At 37.5% G+C, this 23737-nt stretch overlaps 1 protein-coding gene across 13 annotated transcripts in view; it reads right to left on the minus strand.

The window, feature by feature from the left end:
- RYR2 (ryanodine receptor 2) overlaps positions 1-23737 on the minus strand; it is a 395394-nt gene that overhangs the window by 287580 nt on the left and 84077 nt on the right. For all 13 annotated transcript variants that reach the window (XM_071806259.1, XM_071806250.1, XM_071806253.1 and 10 more), the window contains exon 2: positions 6971-7090. In XM_071806259.1, the coding sequence (XP_071662360.1) occupies positions 6971-7090 (120 nt within the window). The remainder of the gene's footprint in view (positions 1-6970; positions 7091-23737) is intronic.

Consider the following 23737-nt stretch of genomic DNA (forward strand, 5'->3'; position numbering starts at 1 on the left):
CATAACAGCACAAAAAGCTGCTACAAAGTACCATCTAGGCAGAAATACTCGCATGCATTTCCCAGAAAAAACCCACCTGCCTCAGAAGCAAATTATGCAACAGGTAATAACGCAAAAGGCTTGAAATTTCAGAGACAGTAAAGACAGCTGATATATAAGTATCATATAAGTATCCTAAGCCTGATATAAATCTACCTTTCTGTTGCTGCTTTATATCCATAGAGATCTGACTCAGTGTCTTTCATAGTCTGAATGTTTCACATTCATTTTAACTTATTCACTTTCCATTTCAAGAAATAATTCTGTTGGTTTGTGGGATTAAGTGCAAGGATCACAATCAGTTCTGATGGATACAGCTACACATCCGTATTTAGGCTCAGGATTACTATAGGATTGAAAAGGAATATAAAATTACTCTCATATACATAATAAATATAATGTTTACAATCATTTACATTACAAATTACATAAAATTACACATAAATGTACTGAAACATACTATGTTCTTATTTACATTGCTTCTGTATAGAGCATTTTACTGGGAAAGAATAATTTATTGAAAAAAATCCAGTCTGATCTCTACCTATGAAGACCTCCTCTACCTATGTCTAAATTATGCATGTAAAGTAGAGAAAGTAATGTGTAAGCATGCATAAATTTGTTACCAATTCTTCATTTAAATTATTAAAATCAATTATCTTAGTGAATGTCTGCTAAATGGAGTCTTCTGAACGTGAGATTACATAAAATTAAGTGCCATCTTTGCCATTAAATATGAACATTCATTTTGGCAACATGACATGAAAGCAATTAAACTTGCCTTGAAGGTGCAGCTACAAAGCCTTGTCAAAGCCCTGACAGTCTTTTTTTGACTTTTTTTTAGAAGGATGCAATGGAAACATAAACACAGAAAGAAACCACAGCCACTATCAAAAATTAAGAACAAACAAACAACAAAACCCACACAATCAGACAATACTGATTTGATTTGTCAGTGCGAATCCGATTTTTTAAAACTTAGTATTTTATTATGTCAGTAACTGCTCAGAAATCATCTACTTGCATCCATGCATTAATGGACACCATGTACTTTTTTTAGCCATGTGGATTTATGCAATCAAAGCTATGCACAGCACAGGTACTGCTTCTCAGCTGTCAGAAAGTGCTTCAGACTCAGTTTCTCTGAAGTCAGAAAGACAATTTGCCCTGGCCACTAAGAACATGCTCAAGTGTTTGCTGTACGAGACAAAGAGAATAATCCTTGCCTTCAGATCTTACACTCCGGAAGACAAATGGAAAAAAGGGGTTTTCTCCCAGAGACAATCAAAGTAAAGGAGTTCAGTCCCTGCCCACCATTCAGGACAACACCCTTCTCTGGACACATCTGTATAGATTTTTGACTGCTGGCATAGGAATTGCTTGCATAAATAGTAGAGAATCGTACTTTTTGTAACCATGCCTGTGCCAGGTGACCATCCTTCTCTACCATTTCTCCCCCCATTTTCCTCTTCCTTTCCAGCACAGCTCACTCCTCCTGACTCAACTACTTGTTGCAAACAGACAAAAAAAGGGCAAAGAAAAAACTCAAGGCATTGGTATCTGAAAGCACAAGAAACAGTGTGCCAGTCTTACCACCAAGCTTTGTTTTCTGTCCCTTCACACATCATCTAGGAACTGACTAAGAATGGAGCATCACGGAGGGAGGCTGAGGGGAGACCTTATCGCTAGTCTACAACTATTTGAAAGGAGGTTGTAGCATAGAGGGTGTTGGTCCCTTCTCCCCAGTAACAAGGGATAGGAAAAGAAATGGCTCCAAGTTGCACCAGAGAAGGTGGAGATTGGATATTAGGAAACATTTCTTCATGGAAAGGGTTGTGAAGCATTGGAACAAGCTGCCCAGGGAAGTGGTGGAGTCACCATCCCCGGATGTGTTTAAAAGACATATAGATGAGGCTCTTAGGGACATGGTTTAGTACTAGAGTTAGGTTATGGTCGGACTTGATGATCTCAAGGGTCTCTTCCACCCAAAATAATTCTATGATATACGTAGCTCTGGGTGATGGAGCAGACAGCCCTGGCCCACTGGCCTATACCAGGCCAGCACCAACATACAGAAGCTTTCCTAGTGCTGCCGCCGTGCCCTGCCACAGCAGAAAAGTGACTCTTCAGAGTCAAAAATGGAAAAAAGGTATCAAAGCCCTACCTTCATGTGAAACCCCTCCTCACTTTACAAATAGAATTATTAAGGGTATAATAAGCTTTTGGACTCTTCTCTCAGCACTGTAACTTATTATATATAATGTAATTCACAGCTCAGTGGAAAGCTCAAACCATCAGATAACATGCTGTGCCACCATCTTAAAAGATGAGGAAAAAAAATAAAATTAGGAGTTTTTTAATCTTCTCACTAGCTTATCCTTCCCTCTCTCAAGTCCAAACTGATGACTCAGAGCACCATGGAATTTAAGTATGTAAGCTTACTACCTGCCATAAAAACAAGAGGGAAAAAAAATACCTTATGCCATTTGAAAAATCATAACTCACTCTCAGTCTTCTGCTGTGCAACGGTTCACAAGGGAGCAAAACTCCATTTGTGACTGGCCCAGAGCTGCGTATTTGTCATTCTGCAACACAGACCAGCAGAGTTTTCAAGAGCTGTTAAAACACAGCTCCAGCTTGTTTGCTTTTCCACACTCCATGCATTATTTAGGTCTAAAGAAAATTTACTTCAATAGAAGGTAGCATAATCTTTTCATGAATGGACTTGATATTAGCAATCTGTTTATATATAAAAAGCATCAATCTAATTTTCAAAAGTAAAGAAATGGATCTCTTTATTGAGATAACTATTCATAATTTATGTTTTAATAAAAAGGATGGTCTTCCACACAAGGAACAGATTTGACAGTACAGCAAAAACTAATGAAACAAAATTACTTATAGATCACTGTCAAAAAAGTTCTTTTTTGCTTTTTTTTTTCCTGACACTGATCTCTTCTTTTCTTCTCATTATTTAAAAAACCTAAATTTATGCTATAGATTTAACAAGACCTGCTAGAAAAATAATGGCATGAGATCAGGAAACTCAGCATTTTAAATTCTGTCTTCAGCATGTCATATTTGGGTTTTTTTACTCTTGCTATTGCAACTTTTTGGATGTTATGTATTTTTGATGGTTTATATATTTTATATTCTTACACATTGGGAATTTGTAACCTATCCCTAGGAAAAAAAAAAATCTATTTTGAGATCTTCTTTGAAACTAGTAGAGATTGAAATATAAGTATTTTTCACTTGAGCTACTACACCTCTATAGAGGACAGTCATGCATTTATCTTGTACCAATCTGATTTTTTTATACTCAGAACTGTCTCCTAATAAAATTCCATGTAATTTAGACCTAACCTCTTGTTTATCTATTATTTATCTATTATTTTGCTCTTGAAGATATGGGATTGTTTCAAGGAATTTGATGACATGCTCTGTGCAACGATCAGGAAGCTGCTGTACTCCTGAAAGTAGCCAATAAACTGCATTTAGAGAGGAAGTATAGAAACTAACCTTACTTGCCTTCCCAAGTTAAAACAAGGGATGAAATACGGATAGCAAAAAGTGCAAGTTGTTACTCCATTGTCAGTCAAAGCTAGCGAATAGTCCCTGGTAGAACTCAAAAGAACTGTTACAGAGACACATTCTGATTTCTCCAAGGCTACTGCTAACACAGAATCTAGTCCCTCTGAGTGACCTTCATGACTGCAATCTAATCCACTGGCCCAAATAATTCATTTCAAATCAATAATATATTTGCTATACAAAGACTCAGTACCCTCTGACCCAGCCTGGGCTCTGACTGCCTGGGAGGCAGCTTTGCAGAGCAGAGGCTGAGGGCAGGAGGTGGGGACGAACCCACAGGCTGCCCTGGCAGCAAAGCAGGGCAACAGCCTCCCGCACTGTACTGAAAGTTGCCTAGCCTGGAGTTGTTGTTTTGCCCTTTAGTCAGCACCTGTTAGACTATACAGAATCATAGAGTATTTTGGGTTGGAAGGGACCTTAAAGATCATCTAGTTCCAACCTTCCTGCCATGGGCAGGGACACCTCCCACCAGGTTGCTCAAAGCCCCATCCAGCCTGGACTTGAACACTGCCAAGGATGGGGCATCCACAGCTGCCCTGGGCAGCCTGTTCCACGGCATCACCACCCTCACGGTGAAGAATTTATTCCTACTATCTAACCTAAATCTGCCATCTTTCTGTTTAAAACCATTATCTCTCATCCTATCCCTATACTCCCTGATAAAGAGCCCTTCCCTATCTTTCCTGTAGGCTCTCTTTTAAGTACTGGAAGACTGCTATAAGGTCTGTCTGAAGACTTCCCTACTCTAGCCTTAACAGTACCAACTCTCAATTTATCTCTTCCCATAAGAATGACCAAATCAATGCACAAAAACATCCACAAACTTAGAAATATAACTGTACTTTGAAATTTGATTTCATAAAACGCCATTTTGTGATAAGATGCATTTCTTCTCAGGAAGAGTCCCATATTAAATTTAGCAGCAAAAGATGTCTCTCAATTTGCTACAAAGAAACCAACTTCAAGCCCAAAACAAGCTGTAATGTAGCTCCAAATACGAATGCATGAATTCCTTATTTAAAATCCAAACACCTTACAAGATCTACAGAGAAACAACAGATTTGCAGAGCTAAGAAATAAAGAGGGTATATTTGATCAATGAAGTGATTTTACAAGTACGAATCACTTTCAAAAGGAAGTGAAGAAAGTGGAATTTGCAAACAGTTTTGAAATGTGAACACATGAGAACTGATAACTCTTGAAGTGTTTGCTAATTTAGCCCAACTATCATCCATCAATTGATAGTTTGATGTTTTTAAAATCTGCTGTTCTCCTCCAATGCTGAAGGTATCTATGGGATCCTTCAAACAAACACTTGTGTTGTAAACTCAAACAGAAGAAAATAAAATTCATTAAGCAATTTTCATAATGGGTCTGTTAGTGTTACTGTTGTAATGGCATAAATTTCAATAGTCAATAGTTGCCAAAGTATTCTATCAATATATATCTACAATGTGACTGTTGTTTTTGTAGTGTGAATTATTCAGTGATCCCAGGGCAAGAAAGTGCATGCAAATAAGCTGTGATAATAAAATATCAGCTACGCCACCAGGAGCCACATCATGGTGGATATTAGGGAAAAGTAGGTGATTGTATCAGGCATTCTCAAGAATGCAAGTCCAGGATGACACCTGAGACTTGGGTTTGGTACCTCATCCTTGACACCTGGCTGTGATTCAGATGCCACAGTTCTGTTCACATGAAAGTGCATCACAATCCCATTACAACTGGAAAATAGCCTTAAAGATATTCAGGGAAACTTTTTAACCTCAAGAACTCTGCTGGAACCTTTTTCAGATTATCACATGCCTCTCGTAATGCTTTCTATGCTCTTCAATAGTGACATTGTTTCAATAGACATTAGGAAGAAAAGTGGTTTTATTTGCTTTTATTTACAGTCAACTCTGTTTTAAGGATTTGGTAATTTTATGCCTCCCTCACTATTTATATCTCCGAATGACTTCAAATGAGCTCATTCTAGAAACTGTCAGTCCTTAAGAATTAAAACAAGGATGAGCTGCATGTGTTTTCTTTTGTTTGCTTTTTTTCCCCCAAGCACATGAAAAATAAGCAGAATAAATATTGCTTCAGAAGACACGGAGAAAAAGCAGCATCAACACGCAAGCGTAGGAAATGGATTTAAAATTTACATTGTATTCCTTAAACACAGGAACATTCAGGAGTTTTATATAGAGACTGTAGATTTAATATCCAGACTTACTGAATGGTAATAAATTCACTACATAGATTTTTCTGGACCTACAGGCAACTAGCACTGCAACCACTTCCATCCCAGCACGTTTTTATTGTTAAAAAGATTCACTTAAAACAGAGCAGCACAAATGAATTCATCAAGATCACTGCTATTATAATGAATCATTAATATCCTAGTGAAAAATTTATTATTATGAATAATACATTCAAAATGATGAGACAGAAAATGAAGCATTACTCTGCAATGTATCAGATAAAATCAAAGTGATGTTATGGAAGCTGGTGAAATAAAAACATCATTTTTTGTTCTAAATCTTTCTAGATGTCTTTCCAGATGCTTCACCTTTATTTTATTTCCTCAAACATTTATATTATAGCTAAATTAAAAGAAAAAAATTAAGCAACATTCTTCCTTTTATATAATTAAACATCCAAGTATACCCATTATCTAGTCACAAAACCAGTTCTGCCTCCAGACACATTTTTGTCTTCAAAACATTTAGTTGAGCATATGTGATTGTGAAACAAAACCCTTCCTTTGCAACAAATAGCAAAGTTAATTGTTCAGGCTAATGTACCTACTGCACATGTAGCAGAGTTACAGTAGGCTTAGATAACGAACTGATCAGACAAGATAGTTTTGATACTTGCACTATTACTCTGCTTGGTTAGGGAATTAGGAGGACCTAAAGTAATCACCATCTCACCATAAATGTCACAGAGCAAAAACTTATCACAAATAGAATAATCGCTCTCTTTGCTGTGGACTTAAAAATCAGAGTAATGAAATGTGTCTCTGAATTGCAGTACACGAAATTGCGCTGCGGCTCATGACAGCTGAGTTCAGACAACCAAAATAGCAGGCACATTACAGAGATGGACTTGTGCTGCTAACTGGTTTTAAAGTGAGCCCAAAAAAGAAAGCGCAGCCTTAAAGTCCAGCCAAAGGGCCACGACAAAGGAACAATTAAACTTTGAAGGGGGTTTCAATATTCCTTATATTTTTGATGGATTTGCTTTGTCCTTTCTTCTAGACAGATCTGAGTATAGTACATCGAAGCAAGCAATACTTTAACTATATCCCTCGCTTCATACACGACACTTAAAACACTCACAGCAGTACCTTAGAATTTGATGTGGATTCCAAAAAGCAAAGCCTGTTGCCAAATCCTTCTGCAGCCAGACACAATTTCTGTTGCTCCTTGTGAACAGTTGCAGTGCACTGCAGAACCACTTCATCATCCTACCAAAAAAACAAACCAACACAAAACAGTAGTTAAGCTTCGGACCCAACAAGGTCTGGAAAAGTATTTACAAAATCATCACCGAAATCAGGAACAGTTATCCCTGAATGCACAGAGAATTTAATCTCAGCAGAATTTTTCTTCTCAGAGTTGTGAATGTGGGCAAATTAAAATTGTTGTAGTAACTAGAGATGTGCTTTTCCTGTTTGGCTATCTTTGTAACAAAAGTCAGTACATATGAAATACAAATGTTATGGAACTAAATCCTTGCAGTAATGTAGTCAAAAGAGATCTTGTCAACAGACCTGAAAAAAACAGAAGCAGACCCTTATTTAAACCCCAGTTCTTCGAAGTAATGTAACTACAAGCTTGAGAATCCCTTTGAAGAAATACAGTATAAGTGAAAAAGAAAACTTCATTCTAACGAATATTTTCTAGCAAAAGTTTTCTGTTTAAAAATGGAAAAAAATACTATCACCCTGTGCCTTGTGCCCATTCATTTATGAAGCAAAATCAGAGTTTCCAATACCAAATTTCACATCAAATATTATTAAGAGGTCATATTTAACACTGTAAATAAAATGTAATACAATAAAACTATAGGACAAGGCATGAAACCGGAAGCAGAACAGGATGAGACTACAAAAATCTACACATTAAGGCAGGCATGTTTACAGAAAAAAAAAAAAAAAAAAAAGATGTTCTTACAGGCAGTTTTTTACATAGGGACATTCACAAAAGTTCAAATGAAATAAATGCCTGAATTTAAATTGAACTGAGTAATTTGAAGCCACTTGTAAACATCCACCCTGAATTAAGCTGGCCTTTTATTTGGTTTAATTTTCTTCCCTCTAGTAATTAAACTAAATTAAGGTGTATTTAATGCTGAAAAGAATAGGAAATTAAATAGAGTTTAATCAGACACTTTAAAAATTAATTCATGTTACCTTTTTGTAATTGTCCCCATGTAGCAAACCCTAGCCCTAAGTGGAGGTAAACCAATTTTCCTTCTATACCAGCAACCGTGCCCAAGCTGCATATCACTTTTGATCCACAGTAGTAATATCTGCTTCCAGTCAGAAATTAAATCCAGAAAATTTTATACCTGCATACGTGCAGTTCACAATGTATAATTGTAATTAACAAATAATAAAAAAAAAATCCCTAATGGCCAAAATCGAGGATCTAGAAGACCACATATAAAGAGCTAAGAGCTTTGCTCTGCACTCTTTGTAAAAGTGGTATGTATTAAAACCCAGAGCTTTTTTTTTGGGGGGGGGGAAGAGGGGGTGGTGTTTGGTTTTTTGCTTTTTAAAGTGTAAAATTAGTATTTCCTCATCTTAACTACACGATCAAATAGAAGTTTGTTTTCAAGTTAAAAATAGTGGTGTTAGATTGCAGCTGTATAAACATATTCTCCTTACTCTTTCTCTTCCTTAGCCCTTCTTCCTAAATAGCCACATCAGTAGAACAGAAACTCCAGTAACCCCATCACCATCATACTTTGTGGTAGGGTTGTCTCCAAAAAAGAGTCACTAGAGAAGAGGTTGGCATCAGACCTCCACAGCCAGAGGCAGACAGTAACGTAACGCTACTTTCTACTGAAACAAGCCACCGGTTTCGTTTTGTACTGCCCCGTTCTCTGCCATTGTACACTGTGCTTTTAGAGAAAGTCTGAAAAGTCACCCATCTACAAAAATGACTCTATGCTGACAGCAGCAAAAACTTAAGTTGGTTTGGGGTAAGTCCCTGACACACTTATTTTAGTTATTGATCTAAATCACCACATCCTTCCCTGCAAACCAGTTATGCACAATCAGCAAGCACGCCTGTATATTGTAGATGCTGACTGAACAGGAACAGGGAAAGTGTTAAATTTCCTCACACACAGACTTTCTCAATTCATTTTGTAAACATTTTCTCTTCTTTTGCTGCACAGTATGTAGAGTACATGGCTTATTTTGTTAAAAACATAGCTCACAAATAAAGACCGATTTATTTAAAAAACGCTTAGTAATTAACGAAAATCAATCACCATCCCATGCCCTTTTCAAAAGTTAATTCACATACTGGCAGAACATGCTTATTAAAAACAACAAAGTAAATCACAGCTCTGTTTCACTACATTTTCTTTGTTTTGTGTGTAGATGGTTACAATAAATGTTCCCTTAATTCAGGCCACAGAGTCATGGTGTTGCAGAGCTTCTCACTCTAATCAAGGTGGAGCCCATAAAATTGGCACGGAAGGTTAAGAAAGATGCAATGCCAATGTCAGATCAAAGGTAAGTACATATGATGATCTATTACATACACCCAGCTCCAAGTTACTTTGCATTTCTGTGCACATCATTATAGAAGAATCTAATATAAACTCTACCCTGGATTCAGCCGTCTAATATTTACTGACTACGTGTTCAGAAGACTCCTACAGATAACAAATTTGATTGTGTTGTAGAATTACATTAAGATACATAATCCCATTCAGTTTCTTCAGAGAAGACTGGTAAGAGGGTATGCATCTCAGCACTGTCTTTCTAAACTTGTTTTCAAATCAGTAAATGCTTTCTAGTCCCCCTGTCAGGAGAGCAGATAAGGAAATTACACATTTTTAGAAGTCACACCTCCAAAGAGACCTTCACTGAAGGACATCCTGCTCTTGTATTAAGAAAGCTACAGTGTGCATCATATTAAATGTCTATTGAACCAAAATATTTTCCAGTATTCTCAAATCTCAAATTACAAGAAGTCTCAAACGAGTTAATTTCCTCCTATTACCCTTTGAGCATTTTCACAACCGTCCATTATGCAGATAAGGTTTTAGGTCATCTTTTTTCTTCTGACAGTCACTGTCAGATTAGAACTGATGAAAGTAATTTCTCTTTCAAAGGGCTATAACTGTAGCCTTCAAAAGTTAAGTAAATACATCATTATGTACCCAGATACACTCCAATCCACCTCTTTCCTAACTCTCCTCATACAAGACTGAAAATTCAGGGTAGAGGCAACACAAAGGTGCTGACGAGAATATTAGCATCTTTTAAACATCTCCATCAAATACTGAGTTACTTAATATAGGAAACCAAACAGAGACAAAAATTAAAGAGATTTCAAGATGCCAAATTCAATTACAGATGTTTAATGCGAAAGTGTAATCACTTATAGCAACTTTTGATCCACTTGGACTCTGAACTCTTAGACAAACTGTGGTTTAAGACATGCAGAAATACTTGCCTATGCCAATATTAAGTTCATAGCCAAAAGAAAAAAAAAAAAAAAATCTTCCACAACACAAATAAAGGTCTTTGTAACTGATCAAGGTAACAAACATGTTAATAAACCTGTGTTTGTCATAATCAATGAAATGTCTTTAGCATATACTTGATCCAATTGAAATTCGATTTTAAAAAAGACAGTATCTGTATTCTGCCAAAACTAACAAAAATATTTGATCTAAACTCCATATTCAAAGCAACCAAACATGCAGATTATACAGAATATAGTACAGTCTTGAAAAAATTCCAGCACGGTTTCGAACAAAGGGCAATAGCACAAACCTAAAATCCCCGCAGACACTGCCACTGACAGATATTTCTATTATTCTTGGTTTGCAGAGTAACCATCATTTTGATACACATTTGCCAGTTTCCTCCATGGAAGGTAGAAAATTTTAGTATTTTCCTCCCAATTCTCTATCACCATAGCAGCCTTCCTCGCTAAGCATAAAGATGCTGCTTTGTCTTCAATTTTTCCAGTTTTTGGATATAGAAAAAAGGTATCAGGAGAGTAAGAGAAAGTGGGTGCAAATAACCACACAAATTCTGTGCACACACACTGCTGCAGCTTATTATCAACTAAGTCACCATAACAACAGCAGAGCAAAGTCTCAGATCTATCTGCATTTACTGCAAGTAAGAGTGAATGCAACTTGAGAAGCTGTCTATTTAATACAGGTACTTTATTGATGATTCTTCCATCCATTCTCATTTATTCTTCAGTCCACAATCTGATCTGCTTCATAACACTTGGGAATTTGGAAGTATGGCTCTCTCTATCCCACAAACGGGGAGCTAAGGAGCAAAGATGATCCTGCCTGGCTACAATGACAGTGTGCGCTCAGGGGACAGCAGAAATGGTGCTGCTCACATTGCCCAACTGATAACCAGAGTCAGAAAGCTCTTCTCCATCCCCAGTCTGCAAACGAACTTGTTGAAGGCAATGTGCAAAGCCTAATGTAAGGAACCCTATACAGTGCTTTCAGATCATGACCAAGTACCATCTTGGAGAAATCCATTAATCCCGATAAATCCTTATATGTCAGCCAGAATACCAGTTCATAGTTTTAACGATACCATATCTTCCAGCAAAAAGATATTCTGTGTTATGTCAGATACCTACACTGACTCAAACAGCATGAGCTTTTGATAAGCACACTACTGCATTTATCCTTCTGATTCTTCAAGAAGCATTCTGGAAAAAAAAAAAACAAAAACAAAAACAAACACAAACACAAAACAAGCAGATGTTATCTATGCCACAAAGTCCTATTTATTTTTTAAACATACTGTTTTAAAAAGCAAGGACTTTTTGAACAAAGAGTAGTGCACAGCTGATTCCTAATTATATCTATTCTTTATGGGCTCCTTAATTATTTCCACCAATTTTTTATACTCACAGAAACTAAACACACAAAAAAACCCACCTTTAACAGCACCATAACAGTTTTTACAGCTAAAAACTACTCCTAAAACCAAAATGCTGTCACCAATAGCAGTTATCTGGCAAAGTGCATGCTCAGAACTGCACTTCAGAGTACCAGATTAATGAGGAAGAGCATGGGTTTGCCATCAAGGTACAAGATTAAAACAGCAAGTTCTCAAAGCTCCTTAATAGCACTCACTTTCATCTACAGTGATTATTTGACTTTTCTGTTAAATCCACTCAAATCTCCTAAGTTTACATGAAATGCATACTACCCAGTCAAGAAAAGGTTTCATTTCTCACATAAAGATGTGGGCATGTTGTGTTTCAACATGAATGTTTTAACCAGGTATATTTCACCAAGATCAGCAATTTCAAGTTATATACATCAACACACACTTATATATTTTTCCTTGTAACAGACAGTGTTACTTTGTCCTATTAAACCCTCAAAACTGATACCTTCTGTGTGAAGTCAATTTTGACTAATCCTTAACCTTCTCAATATGTTAATTCTATTAAAGAACTAAAACTGGCTGGCTGAATAGCCACAGGTAGGCATCATCTATAGTCCTATAGCTGTTAGCACCTCTTCAATATGGGATTTTGAGGGTGGAATATTTGCATTGTGGCATTCTTTTGGAAACATGCTAGTTGATGGTTCACTTGCAGTTTTTAAATATTCTTTGTGGGTTGTTTGTTTTGTTTGGGTTTTCTAGTTTTGTTTGGTTTGGGTTTTTTTTCACTTATTTGTTTGTTTTTAAAACTGTTAATAATTACACATACTTTAAAAACTTCTGAATTTGTATCTGGTGCTGATTTAGTAAGGAGTCAAAGGGAAGAAAAGATTGAATGACTTTTTCATTTGCATTCTTTGAGAATGTAAAATATGATTGCCTATTGCATGTCTTTCCCTGTTTTACAATCTATATCATTATTACCTCCAAGTCTTTTACTTTAACCACGCAAGAAAAGCACAATACTGGAGCTCCTAGTATTGCTAAAAATCTCTGCAAGAAAAGTTGACGATAAATAAAGTAGCAATACACCACAAGTAATATATTTATTTACAAACACTGTACATGCTTCAGCCCAAGGTACTTCAACTCATTATGTCATGACCTTGCCATCTGCATCTTGCTTCCATTTCAGGACAAAAATAGGCTTTTTTTTAATTTTATTTTCCTTTATTTTGTATTTTATACTTTATATTTTACTGCTTTGCAGAGAATGAAGCCCACAAATCATGAACTGTAACTAATTTAAATAATTTGCTGTGCTCTTCCTCATCTGACCACTGTAGATAATTACCTCCCTTGAAGATGTGATCCTGACTCTGTGTTTCTACTGCTCCATGACAGTATACAGAAACCACATACGGAACAGTGAATGTCACATTTGCAAAATTAAGTAAGTATTCAAAGGTTAAAACTGGTAAGTTGTGCTTGTACATTCAAACTCACTTCTACTGCTGTTTTATATGGCAAATACCGCAGTCAGTGGAATGTTTCCATCAACTTCCATATGCTGTAAATCAGGATCTCAGCACAGACTTTAATAGCTCAGTCTTTAATAGCTTCTTCAAACTCCACATATGCACAGTTCTGCTTCACCGCATCCCATTTACTGTTCAGCTGTGCACTTGAACTGTGCAATGAGTGTAGGTGCCACACATAATTTAAAAGTAGATTTACAAATAGAAATTTAGCCTGTACAAACTGCTTTCTGCCTAAGGAAACTATAGAATACTTCTTGACTTACAAACTGGACTTCAACTTGCCTTTACCTTGTTGAGATAAGCACTAGATTGAAGTGTAGAATTAAAGATTTGTAAGTCCTATGAGCCATCAGGTATAGCACTTCCACAATTACTGGCAACCATTTGTTAATATTTGACCCAGAGCCTCTTTCCTTCTGTGCTCTGGAAGAAGGTAAAAAGCAACAATGCAGAAGTCCAAGTAAGAAGATAGTCTTCTTCCTTCTCCAAATCCTTGCTGACAAACAGAAGCTTTGACACATAGGATTTATTAAACACCATGTACATAACATGCAAGAAATATGTTCAACAGCAATTAAATCTCTCTTCCACAATCCTGTGGGAGAGACCAACAAAACAAATGCTTAGAGCACAGCAGTACTTACTTTACTGCTAATCCTATTCTATACTGATAAGCCAGTGTCTTCAACAAACTACCAAACTGTATTTTGAAATTCTACCCTTTTAGAGAGACGACTCTAAGATTCTGACATCTGAATGCAAGGGAAGCCTGTGACAGAGCTAAGAAAACAACCCAAACTTCTGATTACTGCATCTGAGCTTGAACCACAACTCCACTACCATCTTGGTAGCAGATGACCATTGTAACAGTTCATAGTAAAATGATAACAGTAATGTTCTTGACTAACAGGAATTAGTGCTCAGACTCTCTCAAGGGAGAACAACCTATAAGAAGCTGAGAACAACCTTAGGGCAGCGTACATCCCTTAGGTAGGGACACAGGATAAAAAACAATAAAAAGACAGCGCCGTAGGGAAGGATCTGCTAGTTAGTGAATTAAATGTTGGTCATGAGTCACCACCACCAGGCAGCTCTACAGAAACCAAAAAGCTGTGCTGACTGGGAAAGAAGGGCATGTGACTACAGGAGTAGTGACCCTTTGACTTCACAGTCAACACTGGTAAGGCTTCAGCTGAAGTGAAATGGCCATTTTGACCCTTCATCAAGGGTGGTGATAACCAGTGAAAGACAGACTGATAGATAGTTAGATAGACAGATGGACAGACAGACAGAAAGAGAAGAAATATTCAGGAAAAACTGTTGACACGCAGTTTGCTTAGGCTGTGGGGAAACATGGCAACAATGTCAAGTGTATGATATTGCTGTCAATAAAAAGGAATAGAGGACTAGTAATATTGGTCCTCATTGCATTAAGAAAATTACTATTAGTCAGCTCGGGAAAAGTTCTCTGAGGACAGCAAAGCATTTTCACAGACCAGTTTTAGAAGCTTCAGCATTTTAAGACTATAAAAACTGCTCAAGAAAACCTCCGTTAGGAGGATTTATGCATAGCTGTACTTGCATTAGGATGAGAAGGAAGAGAGAAGACTTTGCTAATCACACAATTCTAAATAGCCTGGACACATTTTACTGTACGTGGTTTAGTTTTATCCTGTAGGAGGAGTAATTTCATAAGAATTCAACATTATTCCAATGGAATTATCCTTTGAGACAAAAAACCTCATGCAGAACAGATGGAATTTCAGGGGACCAGACTAGCTGTTAGTTCTCAATACAGTACTATGAAGCAGGCTGATAGTACAATAACCACATTATCTCCTCTTCCTTCCCCAAAATGCTTTAACTTAGTCATCAAAATAATTTTGCAAGATTACAGCAAAGTCATGGTGATATGTGGTGCCAGAGAGGTGTGACAATTAAAAAAAAAAAAAAACAAACACACCACAAACTTGAGTGACGTAAGATTCATATTCAGCACTTGTCAGAAAACATTTTCACTAAAGAACAGTGATACAAAGAGCCTGTCAGAAAGCAATCACTATGTACAAGGCAAAAATCTCGTTACCCGCCACTTGAACAGAGTGATGCTACATGGCAGAGTTTATCTAGGACTTGCAAATCAATGCTAGACAGAGCATCTCAGGCACCACACACATCCCAGTCTACCAGTTCCACAGCTGTCAGAGGCAAATGGAGCACCTGACCTGAAAGCAATGACCAAACCTGAGTGAGCAGCTCCAGCACACCCAGGCAAGAAGAACAACTTCAGTGCTCTGGGAAGGGCTTCAGGGAGAACCAAACGTAGTTCTGGGTTTGATCCGACTGGGCACTGCAGTGACACTGTAGGTGTCTGTACCATCCAACTGCATGTGCTAACCACCTCCTCAAATATACTACTCACTAGTGATGTCAAATGTACACACGTCAAAAACAGATGTACTATCTATCATGTAATCTCAAAGCTTCCTCTTCTGGCTCCTTATTCCACCGAGTCAGCATGAAACAATGTCAGATTTGGTTTCAGCACTCAATGGCCTTGCGTACGCATATGCTAGTATGCTCTTGATTGAGTTCTATTAAAAATATGTCTGCAAATGAACATATTTCCAATTGAGATGACTCATTTTATTATTTCTCACCAATTAGCTTCTGTGGTCCTACAATCTTTAAAAATGCCAAGTTCAGCTGTCAATATCCAATAATAAAACTATCTGTCTGTACCCATAGTTAGTAACAGCTAACTCTGCACCTGACACCACTGAGAGGAGTGGTGAAAAACATCTGCAATAAAGTATGAATACCAAATTAAACAGAAAACAGCTAGTGGGCTGATTTCAGTTTCTTAATAGCCCCAGTATGTCAAATTTATCTCTGATGTAATTCCACTTATTTTAGGAATTTGATAAGATTCTATTGCATTACACCCTCACTCACTAATTCCAGGCTATGTCTCTTCTGCAATCAAAGGTGTGATTACAGCACAGACCATATCTATGCTATATTTGATCTCGCTGGTGCAAACAACAGTACCAGCAAAAGGAGAGGTGAGAGCAGGCTAGAAAAGGTGACCACAAGATTCTGCAGGCAAACACAAGATAATATCTATAATCCGAGTCAGGCAGTTCACAAGCCGCCTCTAAAAATACACCAAGTATCTTATAACCCCATGGTGCTCAGTCCAAGCTAATAAACCCAGACTCTCACCAGTATCTGAAAATGCTGTATCTGAAAATAATCACTCAAGGGTTTTAGTTTTACAATGCTTTTCTGAGAAAGAGTTCACTAATCTCAGCTGAGGAACAGGCACATGTTAAATAATTTGTTCAAGGTCACACAATACTTGGACTCAAACTGAGCACATTGCCATTTGTATTCTACTAACACCACTAAGAGGTTCTGCAGACCCAAGAAGGGTCTGACAACACTCTCCTCTCATGGACAAGGCTCTTTCACTGCAACTCACACTGTGACAACCTCCCCTTCTGTATCACCCTTTTCATGCAAGAATACAGGAGAAAAGTTCACAAGCCCTCAGCCTGGTATTTTGCAAGCACACTCGGGAGGCTAATTCAGTAATATGACCATCTGCTTGAGTTTGCACATTCAATCCTAGATCGCTTTCTCTTCCCTTAATCTTTTTTTCAGCAGTATTTCTTGAAGCATTCCACTTCAGTGCTCTGCCAGACAGGTATTTTGCAGCTGCCCAATCGATCACGCAACCTTTCCTCTCTAATTTGCAAAGACTCACCTGCCACACAGTGGGTTTTTTAAATTTTTTGGAGCAAGGTTAAAGAATTAGTCTAATCTTCATCTGTTTCAGCCACGTAATGTTTTTCCCAATATATTTTCCCTGCTTTCATTCTGAAGCTGCTCTAACTTACAAGATCCACCCTTTCAGTTAACACATTTCCTATGCAGTGCTTTCTTGTCACCATGAGAAGTCCACCACCTTTCTGAATTCTTCCTTCTTAGACTAATTTCATTTTGAAAAATTCTCCCAGACTGCTGTTCGTAACATCTCTTTTGAGCATCTTTGATTTATGATCCATTCTTTCCTGTAGACCATTGATGAAATTATTAAGACGAGATGTGGTATCTTCCTACGAGCAACTCCAAAAGGGCTATTACCCACATTCAATTTCTACCCAGTCTAAAATGCCACAAATGAGCCATCACACAGCTGGAGCTCTATCATATTATGAAACACCAAGCAACCACAACAACTGAAAACCCAGTTCCTTGACACCTTCACTATACAAGCAAGTGTAAAGGAGATTTTCAGCCTCCTGTTAAAGAGACTGGTTGTCCCTTCAGAAAGGGACCAATGTCCAATCTTCCCCACTTTCTCCAAACAGTGCTTCTGTTCTGCATTTATCCCTTCTTAACCTACCCCAGCAGTCCTATTTCTCAAAACATCAATGTACAAAATAGAGACTGAAGCAGTCTTAAAAGACTAAACTGCAGACTTTATACCTAAACAACTACAATACCTAGATATAAGGAAATGATTGCATCCTATGGAGACAGTGCAGTTGAGGGGAAGAACACTAAATTGAGAGAAGTGGTAGATGGATTTTTCTTCTCAGATCTCCCACCAAAAATTTATAATTTATTAGTCAAGTTATACCCTTGTGCTTAAGCCCACAACTTTTTTGCTGTATTTGTTTAGACTCCAAATTCTCCCAGGCAAGACTATTCCAAATTCAGTTTCAAGATAAATCATACCATTAAAAAGTGCAAGATTGCACACATCCTGTAACAGGAAAGAAACAAAAACTTATACACAGCATGAAATTATTTGTTTGTTGTTTTGATTTCCATCAAGAGAGAGATTACGCAGCAGCTACAGACAGTATCAGGAGAACAATCCAGAACGGGCAAAATGAATGGGTCAAGTACTTGGTTCAATAGGCCCATAGCTAAGATATCTTTCCTCTGTTTAGCATAAATATCATCCGGTTTGAACAGTAATCTTATTTTGTGAAGTCATAGTATTGGAAACTTACTGCTCTCTCTTCAAGAAGAGATAAAAAGAAGCAACATGACAAATTGGGACCAAGACATTCAGAGAGCAATGATTAGTGATTTTGACTACACGCAGTGATCCAAGTCAGGGCTACACACAGCAAAACATCAGGTACAGACCACCAGACTCCCCTAAATATGAAACACTTTTTATGGCTTGATTTTTTAATTTCTTATCTATTCGTTTCTGGAAAAAAAAAAAAAAAAAAAAAAAAAAGAAGAAGAAAAATGCACGGCATTTTCCTCTGGATTTTCAGACATCTCTTGGGAAATCAACTCTCTCACTGTATTCTCTTTTATTCCCTCACTTTGCTAACCCCACCACTCCTATGATTATCTATTCTTCCTACCTGGCACAACACTTCACACTCTTTTTATTATTCTTCTTACTCTTCTTCCATTGATGACATCTCCTGCTTTCAGCCCTCCATTTCCTACCCTATGATCCTTGGTTCACATCCCACCTTCCATCCTTGACACCGTTGCACAGGACCCAGACATGTCCAGCTGCCACCTCTTCCTGTGCCTCTCTGCCCTCCTCTCCTGTCTCCTCGCTGGCCACCAGAATCACCCTTGAAAAGGCCTCAGCATAAGCCTTCCTAGAAATATATATTATTTACCTTCCTCTTTCCCCTCTGTTTAGTGAGCACAAGTAATTCCCTGAGGGATGCTGCCAGCTTCACATTCATGAGAGCTTTCATCCTTTCTGCTAGAGAGAGCCATAGGAGCAGCCATGTACCCGAAGCAGGCAAGGGGATGCAGGTCATGGCAGGTGTCCTCAGAGAGTCACCCAAAAGCAGGAATTTCTCCCCTTCACTGGCTGATCTGCTTCAGCACTTACCTTGTGCCAAGTGGGATTGAGCTCCGTACCTCATGACAGAGAAGGGAAACAGCACCTCAGGGAACTCAGCATTCTGGCTGAATGGTTGCAATGGAGCAGTTGGGACTAACAAGTAGTAGTCTTTACAGAGAATAAAATTCAGACATGCTGCTTCTGTTTACAAAGCCTCTCTGATCTCTCCTCTGCCTCAGTCCTAACAATGCAAATACCTGGCCACATCGAGGAGTGGGAAGAAAGGAAGGCAGGCTTGGTAGCCCTTTCTACATACCCTGGAATGTCAGGGAAACAGACATCTGATGATTTCTGCAAGGATACCTTCAAAAAAAACCCCACAGCATTCAAGAAAGAAATAGAAAGCAAAGAAAAAGAAAGATCAAGGGTCCTTTCTCATTAAGCTGCAGTAACAGACTTCGGTGTACTAACACAACAAGAAAGTAAAAGTTCCAAACAGAAGATGAGAAGAACTTTGATCTTGATCACATTGAAGAATAAATCATTATACCTAGCATGTTGCAGTATATATGCTTCTTGCATGCCAAAAATAAAGTAATTTTTATTTTCTGGGGGGGTGTTCTACTCATACTACCAGCTGCCAGTTATGGCAGCAGCACTAGGATAGCCAGGGATATTAAGCCTCAGTTAATCCTGGGGACACTGAGAGGGTCATTTTTTTGTTGCTAGACATTTTCAGCCCCAGTCATGGGTACCCAGTTTTACAAGAAAGGTGTTAAGAGGAAAACATTCCTCAAGCAAAGAACCACAGTTTGCATTGACAATTCTTGTTAAATTTACCCAAATTTAGAATCATGCTAGTTAAGCCATATTTATTCCACAACTTTAATCAAGTCATAGCATGAAAAACCACACCAATAGAGGTCTTCATTTAGTGAATCCTGCTTCATGAGAACTATGTTCTAGACATTAGTAACTGCATTTTATTTAACTTGCCAGCTCTACCTTTACCTCACTTTTATGATAAAAAGAAACTTGAAAAAATATTATTTTGTTTTTAAAATTAGGTTGCAAACCACTGTTATGTAATCCATAAAATTGCCCTGCTACATCCTAGGAAAAGTATAATGCCATTAATTAACAAATCTTCATTTCATTTGACACATCACAAGACATATCATGATCACAGGGCTTACTTGGCAACCACTGCCACTCAGAAACCTTTCCTAAATGAACAATGTGTCATTTACTTAGTATAATTTTAAAAAAAACATGTATAGAGGGTGTCAAGTGACAAAAGTCTTTCCTAAATGCAGTAGATGCATCTAGGCAAGGTACTACAATAATCCAAGGAGTCAAGTGTTGTAGCTAGCCCCTGCGCTTGTTGTTTCTGAAACTTCTTCGCAACTCCTAAAACACTGTTGAATAGGGGATGGGGCATGGGGGGTGGATCTGTCGCATCCTGAAAGACAGACACATCTCAAAACAAGCACCAGCACACTAAATATCAAAACAGCTCAACAGTTCTAATCCTGACCACATTATTTCTTCCTGAAACAACATATGAAACACTGAATATTGTATTTTATACTGACGTTGTCATGCAGGGTCTGCCAAAAGCCAGATTTCTGCCACAGAATTTAGGTCCAGATCACCAAGCATCCACATATCCACTGGTTTTAGTGATATTCCCCTGTACTTCACTAAGTGCTGCAGCTTGCTACTATTCAATCAGTACTTGACAATATCAAAGAACACCTCCTACAGAGAAAAATATACTGTAAACTTTCTAACAATTGTCTTGTCATTCTATTTGCATTCTTTTTCACATACTGAAAAATAATATTAGTATAAAAAGACTGAAATATTCCACGCAATAGCAATAGATGTTAGACTGACAAATTCTGCACAAGAAATCAAAGCACACTGCAGTAGAAGATTTGGTTATGGAAGACTGTGCAGGGATTAATAGAAGAGTAAGTAGATCCCAATACATTCTGTGCTAAGCCTGTCTTTTGAAATAATAAAAATTTATGGGCTCCTAAAAGAATTTATCTTTACCCTAGCTTGTAGGACACTTAATTTTTCATCATTTCTCTCTAGACTTTCCTAGTCTTACTGCAGAGATGAATACTTCATGGAAAGGTTATGAGATTCAACTAGTACATTGTGTATTGAAGCAACTGCTAACCAAGAAAAATTACGGAATCTTCAGATACCCAGGAATACAGCTTCTATCACCAGGTTCTCATGCCAGCAGGTAATTCTTCACAGTTTTTAATCAGGTGCAATGACAGAAGACTACAGTGAACCGCGAGTGCAAAAAATGTTATGAAGCTTATGTGTATCACATGATAGCGTTCAGAGACACTCTGATTTTTATTTCCTGTTTCTTCCCCTGAAAATCTCACCAGCTATCATAAATGAGCCAGTGAAATGGGAAATTATCACCAAGAATATTGAAACAGCAGGAGTATCTTTCAACAGCTTCTGTTTTTTCACCAGCAAATGTTTCAACAGACAAAATTATGCACAAACTCAAACATTATAAACCACAAAATTATATTTTTTGCCTTATTATTTTTATTGTTCTTCCATATATATTTTACATGGCAAAAGATAAAAGGTATGCTCCACTCTTCTCCCAACTAAGAAAAAGGGCAAAAAACAAACATCAATAAAGTCTTGTAATGTTTATTTATAAAGTGGAATAAATGATCCTGAACTATATTTTAAAAGTACATTTTCTCAAACAAACAGATGCTGAAAGTAGGTTCATCACACCTGAAAATACAAATCTCAAACACTGAATTCATGATCATATGCCGAACTCCATTTACATCAAACTCTTATTTACATCAAGAAATTCTGTCGTTTCTTCCACTGTACCTTGAGAGTACTGAGACAGTAAAAAGTATCACGTTATCAGATGTGCTGCATCTGCTACTAGATGGCCTCCCAGAAATCAGTTCAAATCACTACTAATGATGAGGCAAAATTAATATTTTTATTTCCAATATGAAGCTGTATGTATAGCCTGGTTTTCATAGGCTACTATTTGTGAAGTGCCACACTTGCTAAAAACTGCACTATTACATTAATTGTAAATCAGAGAAGTCTGAGAAAAAAAAACACACATTTTAACCAGGAGATGCTCGTCAGGAAAGCAGATTCAGAATAATGGTTTGATCTGAGCCAAAGAAAAACCAAGGCTGGAATTTCTAATGCTGGGAGGTTTTTTGCTGGTTTACTGCAAACATTACATGACTAAAGAGCTGTATTTTAACAATATCTTTCAGATTTAACACAATATAAGGTATGTCTAAATCACAGAACTTAATATATTAACTTGCCTACTTATTACAGAGAATATCACTTTGCATTACCATTTTTCATTCCTTCATGCATGTCAGCTGATGGTTCACATCTAGTGTTAAAACAGGTGTATTTCACAGTCTCATGAAAGCTTTCACATTGCATAACCATAGTACATGCACGTAACTTCATTGTGGGTCCCAATTATGTTTCAATGCTTGTCCTCTAAATTCACTAATTTTAGCGTTAATTTAAACAACTATTAAGCGCAGCAGCAAAGCCAGGTTGATAACAACCTGTATATTGAAGAGGTCAAGAGCCATGAGATCTTAGTTGTTCCTTTTGTCTCTACTGAGTCCCTTTGGCTCACGGACCTCCTCCAAATCATTTAGGCTAGGATGCATCACACCTAACTTAATGCATCTAAAAAGTCACCCACATAAGTCTATTTAGTTACCATCTAAGTAATTTAGCCATTTACAGCTACACACACTGAACTCCCTTTACAACCAATCAGAGGAATTTGATTCTCCAGAAAGTGAGGCACCTTCTTCTGAAACTGGAATTTAAGGCAGTTGTGATGAACCACCCTCTCCAGGGCTCTCCTCCTTTTCTTGGGTTCTGCAGTAACCAGCTTAGGCTGGGGTGACCAATGCTTAGGTGTCCCAGTTCAGGTGAGATGTACCCCAGCCTCAGCATGCTCATAGCAGCTTGTTGAACGGTAAAGGAGCAACAGAGAAACATTCGTTCTCTACAGAACAGTGTCCTGTTTTCAGTGCAGTGGCAGTATGGGAACTATCTCACAATAGCTCAAGGCATCACATTTAAAGAAATTTAGGTAAGCTTTGCATGACAATTGAAATTACAACTAATAACAAACAACACACTGTGGACTGTGGCTTCACATTCTTTCCCTACTCATTGCTTCAGCTAAATTACATAAAAACTGAGGAAACAAGAACACCTCAGCATATTAATTTCAATCTGAATCAGGTGCAAAGATCGATATTCAAAACCAACTGTCAACCTGTGCAATCAAGCCTTAGGCATCTATGTCCAAGCTAGTACCATTAGGCTCTGTTTAATGATAAAAAATAAAAATAAAATTTAAAAAAAAAAGTGTTTCGGGGGATTTTCTTGACTAAAAATGGAAACTAGATGAGTACCTCAGATGTAGTCTTCTAGATCAGACGAATCATATCCTAAGCAGCAGACTAATATCAAGAAGAAAAAAATAACAAACCGAACAGCTGGCATAAATCCTATTATACATCTCATTTTAGTCCATTATCAGTT

Source organism: Patagioenas fasciata, chromosome 3 (assembly GCF_037038585.1).
Source record: "Patagioenas fasciata isolate bPatFas1 chromosome 3, bPatFas1.hap1, whole genome shotgun sequence".
Lineage (NCBI taxonomy): Eukaryota > Metazoa > Chordata > Aves > Columbiformes > Columbidae > Patagioenas > Patagioenas fasciata.